The 16,432-nt window shown below is 56.4% G+C and overlaps 6 protein-coding genes across 6 annotated transcripts; 2 read left to right on the top strand and 4 right to left on the bottom strand.

Moving 5' to 3' along the window:
• Positions 1-173: 173 nt before the first annotated feature.
• BGZ61DRAFT_452304 (ferric reductase NAD binding domain-containing protein) lies at positions 174-2,838 on the bottom strand. The gene is made up of 3 exons (XM_046245939.1): positions 2,185-2,838; positions 606-2,129; positions 174-548 (listed from the first exon to the last, which is right to left on the bottom strand). Exons 1-3 carry the CDS (start codon positions 2,346-2,348, stop codon positions 515-517), a joined length of 1,722 nt encoding a protein of 573 aa, XP_046104308.1. The 5' UTR covers positions 2,349-2,838; the 3' UTR covers positions 174-514.
• Positions 2,839-4,021: 1,183 nt separating this feature from the next.
• BGZ61DRAFT_452302 (uncharacterized protein) lies at positions 4,022-4,497 on the bottom strand. The gene has a single exon (XM_046245938.1). It carries the CDS (start codon positions 4,487-4,489, stop codon positions 4,199-4,201), a length of 291 nt encoding a protein of 96 aa, XP_046104307.1. The 5' UTR covers positions 4,490-4,497; the 3' UTR covers positions 4,022-4,198.
• A 76-nt stretch (positions 4,498-4,573) lies between these two features.
• BGZ61DRAFT_506323 (putative glutaryl-CoA dehydrogenase) lies at positions 4,574-8,979 on the bottom strand. The gene is made up of 7 exons (XM_046251863.1): positions 8,397-8,979; positions 7,323-8,348; positions 7,227-7,263; positions 5,623-5,668; positions 5,457-5,486; positions 5,136-5,319; positions 4,574-5,087 (listed from the first exon to the last, which is right to left on the bottom strand). Exons 1-7 carry the CDS (start codon positions 8,608-8,610, stop codon positions 4,948-4,950), a joined length of 1,677 nt encoding a protein of 558 aa, XP_046104306.1. The 5' UTR covers positions 8,611-8,979; the 3' UTR covers positions 4,574-4,947.
• A 70-nt stretch (positions 8,980-9,049) lies between these two features.
• BGZ61DRAFT_545471 (uncharacterized protein) lies at positions 9,050-9,938 on the bottom strand (the record flags this gene model as incomplete). The annotated part of the gene is made up of 2 exons (XM_046255299.1): positions 9,050-9,571; positions 9,633-9,938. 2 exons carry the CDS (start codon positions 9,936-9,938, stop codon positions 9,140-9,142), a joined length of 738 nt encoding a protein of 245 aa, XP_046104305.1. The 3' UTR covers positions 9,050-9,139.
• Positions 9,939-10,294: 356 nt separating this feature from the next.
• On the top strand, positions 10,295-12,877 carry BGZ61DRAFT_33870 (heterokaryon incompatibility protein-domain-containing protein). The gene is made up of 2 exons (XM_046239154.1): positions 10,295-10,534; positions 10,584-12,877. Exon 2 carries the CDS (start codon positions 10,699-10,701, stop codon positions 12,439-12,441), a length of 1,743 nt encoding a protein of 580 aa, XP_046104304.1. The 5' UTR covers positions 10,295-10,534; positions 10,584-10,698; the 3' UTR covers positions 12,442-12,877.
• A 435-nt stretch (positions 12,878-13,312) lies between these two features.
• Positions 13,313-15,132, top strand: BGZ61DRAFT_532715 (LrgB-like family-domain-containing protein; the record flags this gene model as incomplete). The annotated part of the gene is made up of 4 exons (XM_046253904.1): positions 13,313-13,360; positions 13,410-13,640; positions 13,689-13,800; positions 13,853-15,132. 4 exons carry the CDS (start codon positions 13,313-13,315, stop codon positions 15,130-15,132), a joined length of 1,671 nt encoding a protein of 556 aa, XP_046104303.1.
• Positions 15,133-16,432: the final 1,300 nt, after the last annotated feature.

Here is a 16,432-nt window from a genome sequence, read left to right as displayed (position 1 = left end):
CCCCACGGCGCATGATTGATGGCCCTCCCGAACCACGCATTCGTCATTGCCCCCTGTTCTATATGGGCCTAGACTGCTGTCACTATCCTGGTTGTTTTTGCCGTGTAACGTACCGGTGGGTGTCTGACGTAGGACAGACGGCTGCGCCTCACAGGACCGTGACATCATGCAGGGACTTGCATTGCGCAAACGATTGTGACTCTTTTGTAAATTATCGAAATGAACTGTCCGTGGACGAGGCTGGCTACAATACATATTAAAGACACCATCTACAAACTCCTAGCTCAAACGACTGTTGCATCACTTTGCCTACCCGTATTCAAGGCACCTTCAAATACTCTCCCATGATATCCCCGCTACGTACATCTGCGCCCGGCGCACATATTAAATAGGTTGTCAAAGGCTCTATCGGGGCCATCTAAGGAAGTGTAAAGAAGCAACAGCACACGGACGCGTGTCCGTAAAAAGAAGCCGCCTGCTGCGGGATGAAAGAGTTGGACACGGCGACGCCGGCTTAGAAGTTTTCCTTGCCCCAGACGAAGGAGAATCTGTGTCGTGGTTAGCACTCTGATCTTATATCTTGCAGTGGAGAGTTTCAAACTTACCCAGGCTCGGTGTACTTGTTGCAGTAGACGTGCAAGGCGCTTCCCAGACCCTTGGGGCCACAGAAGAAGACACCCGCCTCAGCCGGGCTGTGCAGCTTCCTGATGCCTCTAAAGATCATGTCCCAGTTGGGTCGGCCAAAGTTGGTGGGACTTCGCAGACCCGTGATGGTGTCCTTGTCGGCATTCGCATCGTTGATCATAATGTTGGTCGCATCGTCGGCCTTGATCTTGGCCGTCAGATACGTGTGGATCTCGATGCGGTGGTCCAGATCTTGAGCTTCCACGGCGAGCAGGAGGGAGCGGAACCACTCGAATGATTCAAAGTCTCGACAGATCCAGAAGAAGTAGACCTTGGAGAGGCGCGTCTTCTTTTGCGGGTAGTTCATGCGGTACCAGATGGACTTGAGGATGGAGGCGAACGGCGTGACTCCAATACCGGCTCCGACCAGGACGGAAACTTCATACTTGAAGACATCCTCGGAAGCGGATCCAAAGGGACCATCCACGTAGACTCGAGGGAGCACGCGGTGCAGAGCTGGGTCCGAGTCCTTGCCATCCTGACCATTGACGCCAACCACCTTGCTAGCATCAATCATCTTCTTCTTGTCCCACTCACAGCCCAGCGAGGCGGCGACAGACCGGGTAAAGTCACCAACGCATCGCATGTGGATAGAGATGTAGTCCTCCTCCGGCGCACTGGTCAGAGTAAAAGGGTGATACTGCCAGAGAGACACGGCAGGGCAGCACAGGAAGATGTACTGACCAGCCCGAGTCTTGGTGTTCTCCTTCTTCATCTGGATCTCGCACACGTTGCTGGGATGCTGGATAACCTTGCTGATGTACGTCTTGTGTCGTCCACGCACCTCGCGCGCGATACGTTCCGCAAGGTAGCAGAATCCACTGTACATCCAGTACTGCCAGAAGACACCGATGGCAGTGGCTCCGATGCTGGTGCAGAACGGGGCAACATCGGGCTGGATCATGCAGAAGGCTCCGTGGATGGACCAGAAGAAGAAGAAGATGATGAACATGTGGTGGGTGTACCAGAACCGTTCGTAGTTGGCTCGTCGGGGCTTCTCAACCGACGTCAGGACCATGCACATGAGGGCGATCAACATGACGTATCCCGTCCATCCGGGGCCACTGACAAAGTTGGCCAGCAGCCATCCGTAGATTCCCAGGTTGTTCTTGATCGCGACCTGCGCGAAGTTGTTCCAGTGGGCAATGGTGTGGACCCACGACCAAAACACAATCGACCATGCGGTGGTGATGTGGAAGCTGATGTTCTTGTCGAACTGGATGATGCCGTTGAGCGGAGTCTGGCGCATGAGAGAGACGAGGGTTCGGCAGACGGGGAACAGAATGATGGCGACGTCGAGGTGGAGAACCAAGGCGGCCGATCTGGCAATGACGAATGTGAAGCCAAAGACGTCGCGGGAACCCTGAAGACTTTCCTTCATCGAGTAGTGCACACAGGCAAACCCGAAAATCATGGCGTGGGTGAGCATGAAGACGAAAACGAAACTGGAGCAGGTCAGTCAAAGCCATCCCAAAACTATGCTCGGTAGGCATCACGTACAATCTGCGGTAACCCTCGTTGATCATCCACCGGTCGAACTTTTCCTTTCCTGACAGCTCCTGCTGCTTCTCCTGGGTCATCTCACCCGACAACAGCATCCGCGTGAGAGGCGTCCATCGTGATCGCTCGGAGGGCTTCTCCGAGTAGTCGTACTGGTAATTCATCTTGACCGGACCTATTTGGTAGCAGCGCAGCGCGGCCGAGCCCAGTACCGCCCGAAAATCAAGCGGCGATGTCGTCCTCCTCTCGAATTGCAGGCGACCAAAGGATGTATTTCCTGCGACTTGGGTTTAGTTGCGAGTCTTCTGGGGTATGGCGCAATGAGTGTCGACGTGGCGGTGGTTCGGCGGAGTGAGAGTGGCGGCGTGAATTCAGAACCTGCTGAATGTGCAATGAAGCGTCCGGGACGGAGAAAGAGAGGATTCAATATAGACGATGAAAAAGAATGAAGCTGTCAAGAGCCTGGCAATGGCAGGCGTCAGCACACTTTGCACACGCTTTGCACGACGAGAATTAACGACGGATCGGAGACGAGGAAAAGAGAAACCAAGCCATTAAACCCAAGGGGGCGGCTTGGTGGGCACTTATGAGACGGGACGAAGGCTCTTCGGGGGGGGAGGGGACATCGGGTGATTTCTCACGACTCGACGGAGATCATACCTGGTACAAACGACCCTTGCCTGGGGTCTTGGGGGGGTCTTGGCACACACTTGAGAGGCGGGAAACCGGGATAGAAGACGGCGGTTTGGTGCGAGGCCGTCAAGCGGATGCCCGCAAAAACGGTAAGGCGGGCCAGGATGCGGATATTCAGGGCCACATCGCCCAGGTTCCAGTGGCGAGCGGAGCGCAGAGGGGGCATCCAGGCGCCCTGAGCACCACGCCATTTGCCCAGGGGATGCCTCTGGGGGAGTTGCAGCGAGTTACAGTGGCCGGAGCCAATCGCATGCCCGCGATGCGGCCTGATTGTTCCTGTCATCGTCCTGCAGCGTCCTGGATCAAGAGGCTCGGGGGGGGCGGGGTGGCTTCGGAGACGTCTCGAAGTGGGCGTGCTAGCGCCCAGTCGATTCTAGCGCTCCAGCGCTCCAGCACGCCTGGCGACCCAGCAACCCAGCGGCTTGTTCTTGACGCTGGGGGTTCGAACGATCTACGGCGTCGCCAGCATCGAAGATGTGGAAAATGGTTCGATTCCGAATCATCTCAACCTTCGAGTGCGTGTGAGCATCGCCAGGATCAGTTTCGCCGCCCGTGATTGGCCGCTGGGCGCGTGCCGCATCGTCCGTCTTGTTTAGGCGTGTCATGTCTTGAAGCCACCACCACCCCATCCGAGACCCCCGTGTTACAGGTTTGCCGACCGCCGGCCTGGGCCCCGGGCTCGTCGCATTCATAGCGGGTCCTCCAGCCGTTCTGCTCTCCGTTGTGCTCCCCGTTCTTCTATTTCGCTTCAACTCTCGCGGCGCTTGGCTTGAGAAGTTGATCACAGTAGAGTTGCCGTCTGCAAGGGTTTGGCCCATGGCTGGTGAATTGTGAACGCCGTGTCATGCCGCCATTGTGCGAAATCCCACTATACCACCGTCCCGCCCTCTGTTGTCGAGCACGAGACAGTTCAAGATGACCTTTCAACAGCCACTGGTAATCCGCCAGTCTCCGATTGGATCGTCCGTAAGTACACTCCAGCAATCCACTGGCTGCCGAAAGCAGCACCCATCCAAGCACGCATTTCTTGGCACCCAGCCGCTCCCTCCGCCCTCCCCGTGTCGGCCTCCGTGTTTGTCACAAAACGCCGTCAAGAGACGCCGTCAAACCCGTTTCAAAGACCATCCTCCGACACCTCGATATCGTAATCACTCTCTCCTCGCTTATCGTTGCCGGCACTTGGGGATCAGATTCGTAGACCACTCCCAAACACTACCCAGTTCGTTCCCAGTTGACGCGCTGTTTCGCCCTCGTGGCGCTTGAGACGCCGTGGCGGTGACGTTGACAGGTTTCAATCGTCGCAGCTGAGTCCAATGCAACGTCAGGATGTGATGCCACTGGGAGCTCCCACTGCTGATCTCCTGGGACTTCTGTGACTAGGGAGGCGATCTTCCCGGCGGCAGATGACAACCACGCGAGCCAGCTGCTGCACCTTCCATTTCCTCTCAAATTTGTTTCCAGATTTGCTGTCATGAGAACGATCTACACATTCCACAACATCAGCATTGATAAACACTGGTTTCTCACACCAAAGGGACGCCACAGTTACGGAATCGAACTCCTTCAATCTCGGCCGGGCATAGATACACCGCCTGCAATAAACCTGCTGCATATAAACCCTCTGCATGAAGACCACTTCTAGGCTCAAATCTTATTCGGATCCGTCTTACTCCTTACATCACATTCATGGTCACGTAATCGGAACTTCGTTAATGTTGCACCCTTTATGGCTAGAGACAAATTGTATACGCTGCCTGTTTCTGGATGTCAAAAACACTCGTCAATGCAAACCCAAAGCCCAGCCGCATGAAATCCCTTAGTAGCTGATCTGACTGTCTGGTTTGTCCTTCCTCCCTCAATCGCCGTAAGCTACTCCTCATCGTCGCTGCCTGCCACGACAGCCATAAGTTCCAGCGATGATTCGGTAACAACGCCAATAATACCACTCATGACCCAAGGGCATTTCGCAACCGCATGCGAAGCATTAATTTAATCAGTTTCCACGTCGCCTTCATGAACGGGAGGGCAATCCATGCCAGGGTCTAACCGCCGCCGGTCTCATTGCGAACGCTAAATGGCATACTTTCGGGTCCACTCCCGCGCCGTAGCCTCGTATCGGGGTCGGTCGGTCTTGTACACGTGGGCGATCTCGGGCACAAGCGGGTCATCAGGGTTGGGATCCGTCAGCATCGAGCAGATGGACAGGAGGACTAGTCACGTTAGCAACAGGCACACTTCGGCGGGTTTGATGGTAATACCTTTGGAAATGGTCAGAGCAGGGCTCCATTGGTCACGCAGAATATCGAGGCAGATGCTGCCGTTGGAATTGATGTTGGGGTGATAGATGCGGGTAGTGAAGTTGACCTTCGGGGGCTTGAAAGGGTAGTCGGTAGGGAAGTGGATCGCAAGGAAGAAAACGCCGCCAGAGTAGGGGGAATCGCTCTAAATGTTATTATTAGCACACGTTGTTCATTGTTGAGGCCAGACGGGATGTGGTTGGCTAAAGTGTTTGGTCGCCGGGCGCTTGGCCGCAGCGCCTAGACTCTTGCCTGCCTGTCATCCAGGAGGGGAATACTCACGGGTCCCATGATCGTGGCTTGCCAGTGGAACTGTTTGTTTCAGTCAGTCCCGAATCATAATCAATCTCGCCGTCTCGTCTAGCCGTGGACGAAGTCGCTTCCAGCGAGGTCACCGCAGCCATGAGAGCCGGTTTGCTTATCAAAGCGGGGGAGGGGTTCTGCATACCAGATCCTCGCCGACGGGGCCGGCAGAGCACGAGGACGGGGGGTCTCTGTAGTTTTATCGTCGTCAGCATCTTGCATCTTCTCTCAGTCGTGAAATTTCTCAACACCAAGGGTATTCAGACCACCGTCGAAGCAGGCGTGGGGAGCGTCAGGTCAGGCTGTCGTCAAAGACCCCGCTCATCACCGCCCCACCTGACGTCTGGGTGTCCAACATGACCCCTCGGGCTGTCGGAAGAGGGCACGAGACGACTTACCGGCCGAGATCAGTGAGCTCCTTGTTAATGCGCTTGAGAGCCATCTTGTGATGTGGTGAGGGGGTATCTAGGGGGAGGAGTGCGAGTTATCGCTGTCGCTGCTGGGAGAGACTGCGTCAGTGGTTGAAGGCCACGGCGGGAGAGAGGGGGAAGCGAAAGCACGCACTGCTTAGAGAGACTTGTCCGAAGGGTCGAACAAGATGGAGATGATCGAGGGTGATGGCGGTGTTGGGGTTGAAAAAGTCGTCGGTGGATGTTGCGGGAGAGTTCAGTCGAGGCTGAAGTCGGGAGGCGGGATTTGGGGTGCCGTTCGGCGATGGGGTAGTAGTAGTAGTATGGAGGAAAGAGGAGGGCCAACAAAGAGAGGTGAGGGAAGAGTGGCTGCCCTGCGTGCTGCGTTTTAGCAGCCCGAAAAGTCAGGTTTTTTAGGCCCCCCTTCGTGGCTGACTGGGCCACAGCAGCCCAAACACCGCCACGGCCACGGGGCCTGTGGGCAAGACGGTGGTACGCGCGCACTAACAGCACCCCACGCAAATTTGGGGCCGCGGCTGATGAGCGGTGCGAATCTATGGCGGCTTGCACGAGTCACTCGTCGCCTCTCGCCCCAGGCAATAGCACCACGTTCTTCGCTCGACTTCGACGGCTCGCGCCATCAGATGCTTATTTACCATGACAATACGATGGCTGGGAGACGCCGTTCAGCGGTGGAGGGTGCCCGGGGGTCTGGAGCGGTGGCCTGGAGCGGTGGCCTGGAGCGGTGGCCTGGACCAGCGGTGACTGCTGTGTTGCTGTTCGTTTCTACGTACATCCGGCCGCTTCTCCTCCTTGGCTGTCTCGACTCGCCCACTCCGAACAAGTCCCCCCCGTGTATTGAGGCTGAGCAAAGTGTCGATACACACTCTCCCGTCTCGGCACGCCGGCAAAGCCTCATTCAGGTATCTGTACCTACACAAAAGACACATGATTTTCCCCCGACGGCATCGCCGGGACCGTCCCTGAGGAAGCATTGGCCCGCTCTTGGCGAACCCAAAGATGCCCCAGATGGAACAGACCCTTCCGGCCCGGCTCATGACGTTGGGCGACAGATCCGGCCCGCTCAGTGCGCCTATTAGTAGTTGATTACCCACAACCACAGGCGTGTTGGATAATCATTCACGGTCATCGTTGGGCGGCGTGTGTTGGGCTATGACTTGGCTGGCCTCATTTCGGACAACATGAGACACTCATTCTAGTCGGGCAGGTTTGATTATTATGTCTTTTTTCTTTTGTTCATGTTCTGTCTTAGTAACGTGGCGCTGAATCACCTCAGCTAGCCCGTTGCGCATGTACTCTATTGCCCCTTTACACGAACGCCTGGACCCCGGTAATGGCCCGTCCCAAAATCAAACCTGCAAGATAGTCAGTTAGCATGCCTGTCCTATATCGCCGTAAACTGGTAGATACGTACTGTGAATATCGCTCTGTCCCTCATATGTCTGCGTCACGAAGAGGTTGCTCACGTGACGGCCGATGGCGTACTCGTCGCTCACGGCGTTTCCTCCGAAAATCTCCTGGAGCACTCGGGCGTTCTTCAACGCGGTGTCGCAGTTCTGGCGCTTGATCATGCTGATCATCTCGGGCGTCACCTTGCCCTCGTCCTTGAGGCGGCCGACCTGGATGGCGGCCAGGGTGCCATACGCGGCATCCGTGGCGGCGTCGGCGAGCTTCTTCTGGATGAGCTGGTACTTGGCCAGAGGGTTGCCCTTGAACTGCTTTCGCTCGAGGGAGTAGGTCCTCGCACGCGCAATGCAGTCCTCCAGAGCACCCATCACGCCGAGGGCGATGCCGTACCGGGCGTTGTTGAGGCAGCTGAAGGGGCCGGTCAAGCCCTCAACATCGGGAAACATGTTCTCTACAGGCACGGGGCAGTCGTCGAGCTGGATCATACCGGTGATGGAGGCTCGCAGGCCGTTCTTGTCCTTGATAGCTGGCGTCTCCAGGGTTCCTGGGGGGCAGTCCTTGCGCTCCACCAGGAAGCCTCGGATCTTGCCCGTCTCCTGAAGCTTGGCCCAAACCATCAACACGTCGGCAATAGGGCTGTTGGTGATCCAGGTCTTAGCACCGCTCAGCAGGAAGTATCCCTTCTTCGTCGGATGTGGCCTGGCCACCGTCTCCATGCTGCCCGGGTCACTGCCGTGGTTAGGCTCGGTCAAGCCAAAGGCACCCAGGAGCTTTCCCTTGGCCATCTCAGGCAAAAACCTCTCCTTCTGCTCCTCGGTGCCGTGCTCGGCGATGCCACCCATAACCAGGGAGGATTGGACCGACATGCCGGAACGGTAACCGCTGTCGACACGCTCCACAGCTCTCGTGATCAGGCCTCCGGCAACGGACGAGACGCCGGCGCAGCCATAGCCCTGGATGCTGGCGCCCAAAAGGCCCAGCTCGCCCATTTCCTCGAGGATCTTGGGGTCATAGTTCTCGTCGCGATAGGCCTCTTGGAGGGGGTTAGCACGGCGCGGGGCATCGGGTCAGCTTGACTTACGTAGCACGCGGGGCTGCAATTGCTCTTGGCAATATCGCTCTGCCGTCTCGCCAATGGCAATCTCCTCCTCAGTCAAGAGGTTCTGGGTGTTGAGGGGATCCTCCCAGTTGAAGGCCGGGCCCTTTGCAGAGGCGAAGCTCCGCGTAGCGCATGCCCTCATGGGAGCCATGGCCCGCGAGCTTCTGGTGCATGTCCTGAGAATTGGTCGGAACATTGTGAGTTGGTGGAGTGGCGATTGGGAAGACAAAAGGACTCAAGAAGAGACGGTGGTATTTGAAGACGTCAAAGATGAGTTCGATTGAGGTTGAGATGGATGTTTTATTTAAAGATACGGCACGAGACAGTTCTGGGACCGGGAAAAGCTGCCAATTGAATGAAGTCATCCGACGTAGACCGGGCCGCAATCGTGAAGGAACACCAGCTTTCTCCAGGTCTAGTGAGGCCAACCCCGTACTCTCGGAGCCGAGGCACCACGGCTCTAAATGCAACCAACCAACGGCCGCCATTATTGGATTCGCGGCGTGGGCAGCCGATGGTAGCGCTGTGAGCTACCTGTTTCGGTTCCGAGTGACGCTACGCCGACATCTGCACTGCCAAGTTTCGGCGAGTTTGAACAGGACGCCGATGGCAGCATTCAACTTGATTCAGAATCGCCTGGATACACGCGGCACATAGGGGCACGCTCTCTAAAGATATCTAAAATGAATCGTGGATTCCCCAAGCATCGACCCTTTTGTCCGGCTTTATTTTATTTTCGGGGTTTCCGCTCCCTCTCCGCGCCGGGCCATGAGGCTCAGACGGTCGAGGTCCGATGTCGCCAATACGACTCCGGCCATGGCGAGCGGGCGCGTGCCTTTGTCCACCGTCGGAGCCGAGTAAACGGCCTCCGCTGCTTCGTCCGATGAACCCCGGGTTTGCTCCGAATGGCTTTCCGACTCCCGTGCTCTCCGCCGCCGCTCTTTTCCACTGTGGACCTTGACTTCCTGGTGTTCGGGGTCGGCCGGTGAACTGGGGTAACTCGAACGGCTTGAGCGGCTTGACGCAAGTGGGGATGTCCAAGGACGCATGCGACGAAACCGCTGAGCAAGGCGACTACGGAGACGGTTCGATTTCGGTGGAAGAGAGCCATGTCCACCGATGCTATTGCACGACCCGTTGGAAGGGGGGGTTGCCTCCTAAGAGTCGTCAGTGCCGCTTCTAAGGATCCAGAACTAGTCTAAGAAGATGCACACGAACCGATGAACACTTGGCTCGTCCCAACTCAGGGCATGAGATCATGTAATAGTCATAGTGGTCGAAGGATGAGCCGCGTTGTCCACACTCCGTCACTTCTGAGCCACGCGCCAACCTTTTGCGCAAATGACCATCCCAAGAGTGTTTCGGCCGAGAGGGTGGCCTTTGGGCGCTGGACTTTGTAGGCCGGACGTGTGATGAGTAGTCTAAACTTGATGCGGCTCCTTCAGTGGTTGGTCTAGGATGGGAAGTTGGCGGAGGAGTTTCCATATCGAAAGAGGTCCTAGATCCTTGGGGATCACCAAGCATGGTAAGAAATACAACGGGTTGAGGATGTCATTGAAGAAGTGATGAAAGAGTGGTTGGCTCTTGTCGGGTGCTCAAGAAGGTCTATTTTCCAGCACTCTCAGAATAGTCAAGTTGGAAAGATGCACCTGCATCAAGCAACCCACTAGGATGCGCCAAAGGAAGGGGCGCGAAATGATTCACTCCTTAGGTACCTACCAGTAGGTAGGTAGGTAGCCATTTGGAAGGGGTGACTTCTTTTTGCTCTGCGGCTACCCATAACTCGACAGTTCCCGCTTAGCGAACGCCAACCGGATCGATCCTTCGACGCAACGTCGGGTGCCAGCCATTTTTACATCTGAGGTTTCCTTTCACGGTAGCGTGTTCAAGAAACAGAGAGAAACGGGCCTAGGATTCCTTTTCGATCAAAGTATAGGTAGGTACGCAATCCTTATTACATATGCTTCAATGCATCTCGGACCCTATTGTCATAAAAACTGTCATCGTACCTGGCTAGGAACACCACAGCTGCCTAGCCGCCATCCTGGAAAAGGCTTTATTTAGACTGTGATAGATCGGACGTTAGGGCCACTTAGGCATCAAGGACCTTTTTACATTTAGTCAGTGGATCCAGAATAAGTCCTTTAGTAGGTAGGCTTACAGTTCCAGGGCATGGCATCGATAGTCTTATGCACTGCCTGGACCAGGGTCTGCCCATAAATCGCGGGGAAAACGCCGCATATCACGAAGCGCCGCAGCAACAATTCATCGCGAATCCGTCAATATGGTCTCACAAAACGAAATTCGCATATTGTACCTCTTTCCGCATAACGGGGACAAGGATGCCTTGCTCAAGTGCGATGTTAAGGTCGCATCACTTGAGACTGACCCCGAGTACGAGGCCGTCTCGTACGTCTGGGGGAGTAGCGACTCCCTCATCGATATTGAAGTCTCGGGCAGCAAGGTCGGGGTGACGAAGAATCTACATTCGTTTTTGCAACGGCTGCGACTGGCAGACAAGACCCGGGCGCTGTGGATCGACCAGCTCTGCATCAACCAGTGGGACACGAAGGAAAAGGCTCAACAGGTCCGTCAGATGCGGGACATCTACACCAAGTGTCGGCACTGTCTCCTGTGGATGGGTGATATCAAAGACGGAATTCCTCAAGCCGACGCCGAGAATGCGTTGGTACTTCTCAAGTACATGGCGGCCGTTTTTGAGGCCGAAGACAAAGAAAAGGTTACTTGTCCATCTTTGCTTGAATCCGACGCATCTTTTGAGGGGCCGCTCAGAGCATTGGAGTCCCTGGGCATCGATAGCAACCCTTGGTGGGCACGAGTGTGGACAGTTCAAGAGGCTGTTCTTCCCCCAGAGCAGACGATTCTTTGGGGACCACTGGCGATGCCGTGGCAAACGATGATGCACGCCACAAGAACCTGGACAGGGGATATGCCGCGCATCCTGCATGAGCGCTTTGGGGCCTTTAGCACCGGGCCCTTGGGTGGTCTGATGGCCATGGCAATATGGCTGGACATTGCCAAGCTTCGAATCGACAGCCCGGCCCATTTGGTAAATCGCTGGCGGTTCCGACAAGCTACAGATCTTCGCGATAAGATCTATGCTCTAATGGGACTGTGTCCAGCCGGAACGCTATCATCGGTCGAGAGGTGTGACTATGACCTGCCAGTTGTGGATGTATTTTGCGATTTGACCTTTGACCTGATGGTGAGCGATGAGAGTCTTCTCCCTCTTATTATGGACCCGAGGTTGGAAATTGAAAAGGCAACGCCCGGCATGCCTCGTTGGGCGCTCGATGCAGCATACATCTCCGATAGAAACACCGACTGGTTTCACCTCTTTGCATGGCCCGAATACCAGGCCCATGGCGGAAGGCATCTCAACATTGGCAATATGCTCAGGAGACGGGAGGAAGCGAGGTACACATTAGAGTTGCAGGGAGTCTTCGTCGACACTATTGAGACTGTCGGAGAAATATGGCTGAACCCACCGCCGCCAGGTACCGATCAAAACACGGCTCAGCGCGAGCGAATCCGCAGTTGGGAGCTCATTGCCCAAGAGCACCTCAAACGACTGACCCCAGAGTCGCCAGAGACGTATCCCGGAGGGTTATCGTTTCACGAGGCATTCGGGAGGCTCATGCTCGGCGACATTTTGAGGAACGACGAGCAAAGAGTCGAAGCCCGGGCCGATGACGAGGACGTGGGAGCGGTCTACAAGTTCCTCGAAAATGGCGAGCGATACTGGACACACCGAACTGTCTGGGGGATGATGTCAAACCAGAGGTTCTTCATGACCAAGACAGGCCTGATGGGCATCGGCCACATGGATACGCAGCCCGGCGAAGAGGTCTGGGTCTTCCACGGAGGCAATTACCCGTTTACCGTGAGGCGCAGAGATGGCGGCGAGAATGAGTATGACTTTGGAGGCCGTTGCTATGTGCAGGGCATGATGTATGGCGAGGCGTTTGAGCGCGGCCAGGAGACTCAGACGGTGACGATTTATTAGAGGGGCAATTTGCGCTGTGTGTCTCTCGGCCTATCAGGGATGAATGATACAGAACCGACGGCATGGGAGCTGGCAGACGTCTAAGCGCGTAAAGGTTTTCATCCTGTATTCGTACTTGAGATTGTATCCCTTGCCATCTGCCCATTGCGCAGCCAAGTCGAGTGACGCGGAAACCGTCCCCCCGGGAGACAAGGGTCCAGGTCAGATCGTCCCTGAGCCGCAAATCTCGGTAACTTGCAATGCCGGGAGCCTCATGATAAGGCCATGGCAGTCAGAACCTGCAAGGTCGTTTTTGGGCACCAAACTGGACTTGTTGTGGTGGTGGGAAAAAGCTGATTCACGTCGACCTTCGGGAGTTTGGTCCGAAATCCTGGCTAGAGCCTTGCCACGCTCAGTCTCTGAGTAACCCAGATAGACAGATAGTGGGCAGGTTGACCAATAATTGCTAGTCTCGATAGTCAACTCGGCCTGCGCCGATCCTCGGAGTCGTCCGCTCCGGTCTGTATCCACCCGAATACGCCTCGCCTCTTATACGCACCAGGGGGCCCTCCGATGCTATGACTGTTGGAAAAGTCACCCCTGGCGGCGAGAGAAAGGAAGATATATATCTGGAGACCGGGAAATCCGGAACTCTACCCTTTAGTACAGGCAGTTGTGCGTTAGCGTTGATCTATTCATCTTCAGTGACGGAGCGAGCGGACGAACGAGTGGAACGCCTCTTAGACCAAACCACCAATCTCTCGGAGCTTTGCACCATCGCCAGTCTCGGAGCGCCAAGTCCGTCGGCCCCGTTGTCGCTGGATTCCTTAACATTGCGTGTTTTCACGCTTCTGTTGGCATTCACGTCTTGTCTGCACCTCTCACTCTCGCCATGGCGCAGCTCGGGGACCTCCAACACGTCCCGAGAGCCGTAAAACTGGTACGTCATCGGCATCGCTCGACTTGCGCGCCTCGCTAACAGTCACAAGGCCGCCATATCCAGCCGGGCCAAGCTCGTACAGCAATGGATATACGTTCCGTGCGGGCTCATGGTCGCCCTCGTCGCCTGCTTCGGCATCGACTCGCTCTTCCGGAAGGTCAACGTCGCGTTCCCGGCGTCGGTGGCTTGTCTGGTGTTGCTGTTCTTGGCGCTGCTTGGCTCGGAATCTTGGCTGGGAAGTCATCGCACGAGGAAGACAATTGCCGTCATCGATGTTTCTGTGAGTTTGTTGCCCAAGACGATACGGATGGCGTGCTGATGACATTAGGCTGGCTGGTCGCTCCGCTGGATGGGCGTCTTCTTCACCCCTTCCTTCATCCTCCTCCCTCTCAGTCCGCCCATCGGCGTGGTTGAAGTCTTCAAGATCATCGCCGTCTTCAGTAAGACACATCCTCCAACTCCCAGGTATCTTCCCCTAGCTAACGCAACCAGTCATCGGCTTCTTCGTCATGATGGCCCTCGCCGCGTGGCTCACCCGCGGCCTCCAACTCGCGCTGGGCTCTTCCAAGCGCTCCGAGTCCCAGCGCGCCGAAGAACTCGGCCGGCGCACCCCGGACATCCCCATCAGCTCCGAGCCGACCACCCCCGGCGTGTCCCGGCGGACGAGCTTCTCCCAGGCGACGTCGATGATGCCGCTGGTCGCCATGCCCGGGTCCGGTCCTCCGTCCGGCCCGCCTTCCACACCACCGTCGGTACCTCCGTCGCGGCCGCAGAGTCCTCCACTTTTGCGTCTTCAGGAACATCACTACTCCAACGGCCGCGGCCCAGAGAACGTCACGGAGGCACTCAGCCGTCACAGCTATCCATCCCAGACGCCCATCCCATCCCCAAAGGCCGAACAATGGGCGGCCGCCATCTCAGCCAACCTCGACCTGTCAACGTTCATCGCCCTGTTCCTCTTCGTCGGCATCCCACTCTACTATTCCACCGGCTATGCCATGGTCGCCCACCTCACCCTCAACATCCTTGCGTATATGGCTGCCATGGCCATCCCCGGCGCATGGAAACAGTACCTCCACCCGGTGCTCGTCTCCTCGCTCCTCACCGTCCTTAGCATCTGGGCCCTCGCGGCGATCCGCGGCGACGATCTCACCACCACGCTTACCGCCTACCGCACGGGGGCCAAGTACCTCAAGCTGTGGCAAAACACCCACAGCCAGCTCCTCCCCGGGGCGGGCGACGTCTTCGGGACGCTGCTAGATGCCAGCATTGTAGCCCTGGCGCTGCCCATGTTCCAGTACCGGCGCGAGCTGCGAGCACACTTCATCTCCATCGTGGCGCCCAACGTGGCCATCAGCGTCGGTTCGCTGCTGGCGTACCCGCCGCTGTGCCGGGCCATTGGCATCTCGGCGTCACGCAGCCTCGCGTTTGCGTCGCGCAGCCTGACGCTGGCGCTGGCGGTCCCGGCCACGTCGAACCTGGGTGGCGACGTCAACACGGTGGCCGCGCTGGCCATCATCAGCGGCATCCTGGGCGTCATCTTCGGCTCGCGTATCCTGGCCTGGCTGCGCGTGCCCGAGGACGACTACGTGACCCGCGGTGTTACGCTGGGCGTCAACTCGAGCGCCATTGCCACGGCGCTGCTGCTGCGGACGGACCCACGAGCGGCAGCTCTCTCGAGCCTGTCGATGAGTCTGTTTGGCACCATAACGGTGCTGTTCACATCAATACCCCCTGTGGCAACGTTCGTGCGTGCTCTCGTGGGTCTATAGAGAGGAGATGTCGGGCCATTGTCCGGATGCTCGCCCGAAATTGGGCTGTAAATAATACGATAGACTTAGTAAATAATGACCATGATCACTCCCAATAACTTGCCTGTTTCGTTTCAATATTAAATATCGTCCTTCCAGTTCCACACGTGCATCTCCCCTGTCGAGACTCCTGACATGGGTTCCACGTAAGGCCGACCAAACTGTATCGCTCCATGGATGACAATTACACCGCGTCATTAAAAGTCAAAAATCCACTATTGGGAAATATGTAGTGCAGAGCAAAAAAGACGCCGTGAAATTATCCCTCCTACCTGCTTGTAAATGCAATGAACCGCCAACCCCGGAACCCTCCGCAATTATCCGTCGACTGATGTACATTCTGCCATTCTTTAATATCTTGAGAAACAATCGAAACGCCCCGTAATCCGTAATTCGTGATTCTGTGGAAAGTCGTCAAAAGTGTGTGAGGTGTTGCGGTGTGGTCGAGCAAGGAGAATGCTGTGCAACCGACTCGGCCAGTGAGATGGTGGGACTGCTCGTGTAGCCCATATTCCCCACGTCGAAGAAGGGATAGTCCTCAAGGTTCGATGTAAAGTCAGTGTCGATTCTGGCCTGAGTCGACATGATGGTGATGCTAGAATCACCAGTCAGCTCCAATTTCGGTTGCACTCCGCCCGTCCCCATGATGACAAGTGACTCACCGATACTTCACCGTCGCCATCACCAGTTATTCCCTTCCCTGTTCCCGTCCCTTCTTCTCCCTTCCCTCCTTCTCCTTGTAGAACATCATCAAGTCTGAGTTGTTCATCACTTGCCAAACGCCTGGTTCAGTTGCCGCGCTAGATCCGCCCTTCCCTCGCGGGCCTGGCGGCAAACACCACACTCGCCCTCGACCACCGCGGGCGTGACTCTCGACACGAACTTTCCACAAACGGTCAGACACGGCGACATCCCCATGGGCTGCTCGCCCACACGCCGCGCGCAGGAGAAGCAGACCAGGGTGCCGAGGTTGCGGTAGCACATGGCTGCCAGTTGTAGAGGGGTCGACTTCCGCAGTTGGGAAAGGGATGAGAAAATCGACCGAGTGAATTGCCTATTTGCGGAGAAGAGTGTGTATAGGCGATGGACTCTCGACTGGTAGTGTTGTTTCTGGCAATGTTCAAGGACGAAGGAGTGTTGGTGTTGGTGTTGGTGTTGAAGAGTTGGTGATGGTGTGTCGGTGGGGGAGCTGTGTAAGCGCAAGTGAGGTTGGCAAAGGCGGGGTTCTAGAAGGACTGAAAATGGCTGGAACGGAATAGGG

Source organism: Ilyonectria robusta, assembly GCF_021365365.1.
Source record: "Ilyonectria robusta strain PMI_751 chromosome Unknown BGZ61scaffold_10, whole genome shotgun sequence".
Taxonomy (NCBI): Eukaryota; Fungi; Ascomycota; class Sordariomycetes; order Hypocreales; family Nectriaceae; genus Ilyonectria; species Ilyonectria robusta.
Note: the sequence above shows the minus strand (reverse complement) of the source record. Positions and strands in the feature narration are given on the sequence as shown.

Excerpts from the sequence above, each read along its gene's own strand:
- BGZ61DRAFT_452302 (XM_046245938.1), bottom strand. The coding sequence starts at position 4,489 with ATGCAGCAGGTTTATTGCAGGCGGTGTATCTATGCCCGGCCGAGATTG.
- BGZ61DRAFT_506323 (XM_046251863.1), bottom strand. The coding sequence starts at position 8,610 with ATGTTCCGACCAATTCTCAGGACATGCACCAGAAGCTCGCGGGCCATG. Across the intron at positions 8,349-8,396 it reads ATTGCAGCCCCGCGTGCTAC|AGGCCTATCGCGACGAGAAC; the intron begins GTAAGTCAAGCT and ends ACCCCCTCCAAG. Across the intron at positions 7,264-7,322 it reads GGGACAGAGCGATATTCACA|GTTTGATTTTGGGACGGGCC; the intron begins GTACGTATCTAC and ends ACTATCTTGCAG.
- BGZ61DRAFT_452304 (XM_046245939.1), bottom strand. The coding sequence starts at position 2,348 with ATGAATTACCAGTACGACTACTCGGAGAAGCCCTCCGAGCGATCACGA. Across the intron at positions 2,130-2,184 it reads AACGAGGGTTACCGCAGATT|TTTCGTTTTCGTCTTCATGC; the intron begins GTACGTGATGCC and ends GACCTGCTCCAG. Across the intron at positions 549-605 it reads AACAAGTACACCGAGCCTGG|ATTCTCCTTCGTCTGGGGCA; the intron begins GTAAGTTTGAAA and ends ACCACGACACAG.
- BGZ61DRAFT_33870 (XM_046239154.1), top strand. The coding sequence starts at position 10,699 with ATGGTCTCACAAAACGAAATTCGCATATTGTACCTCTTTCCGCATAAC.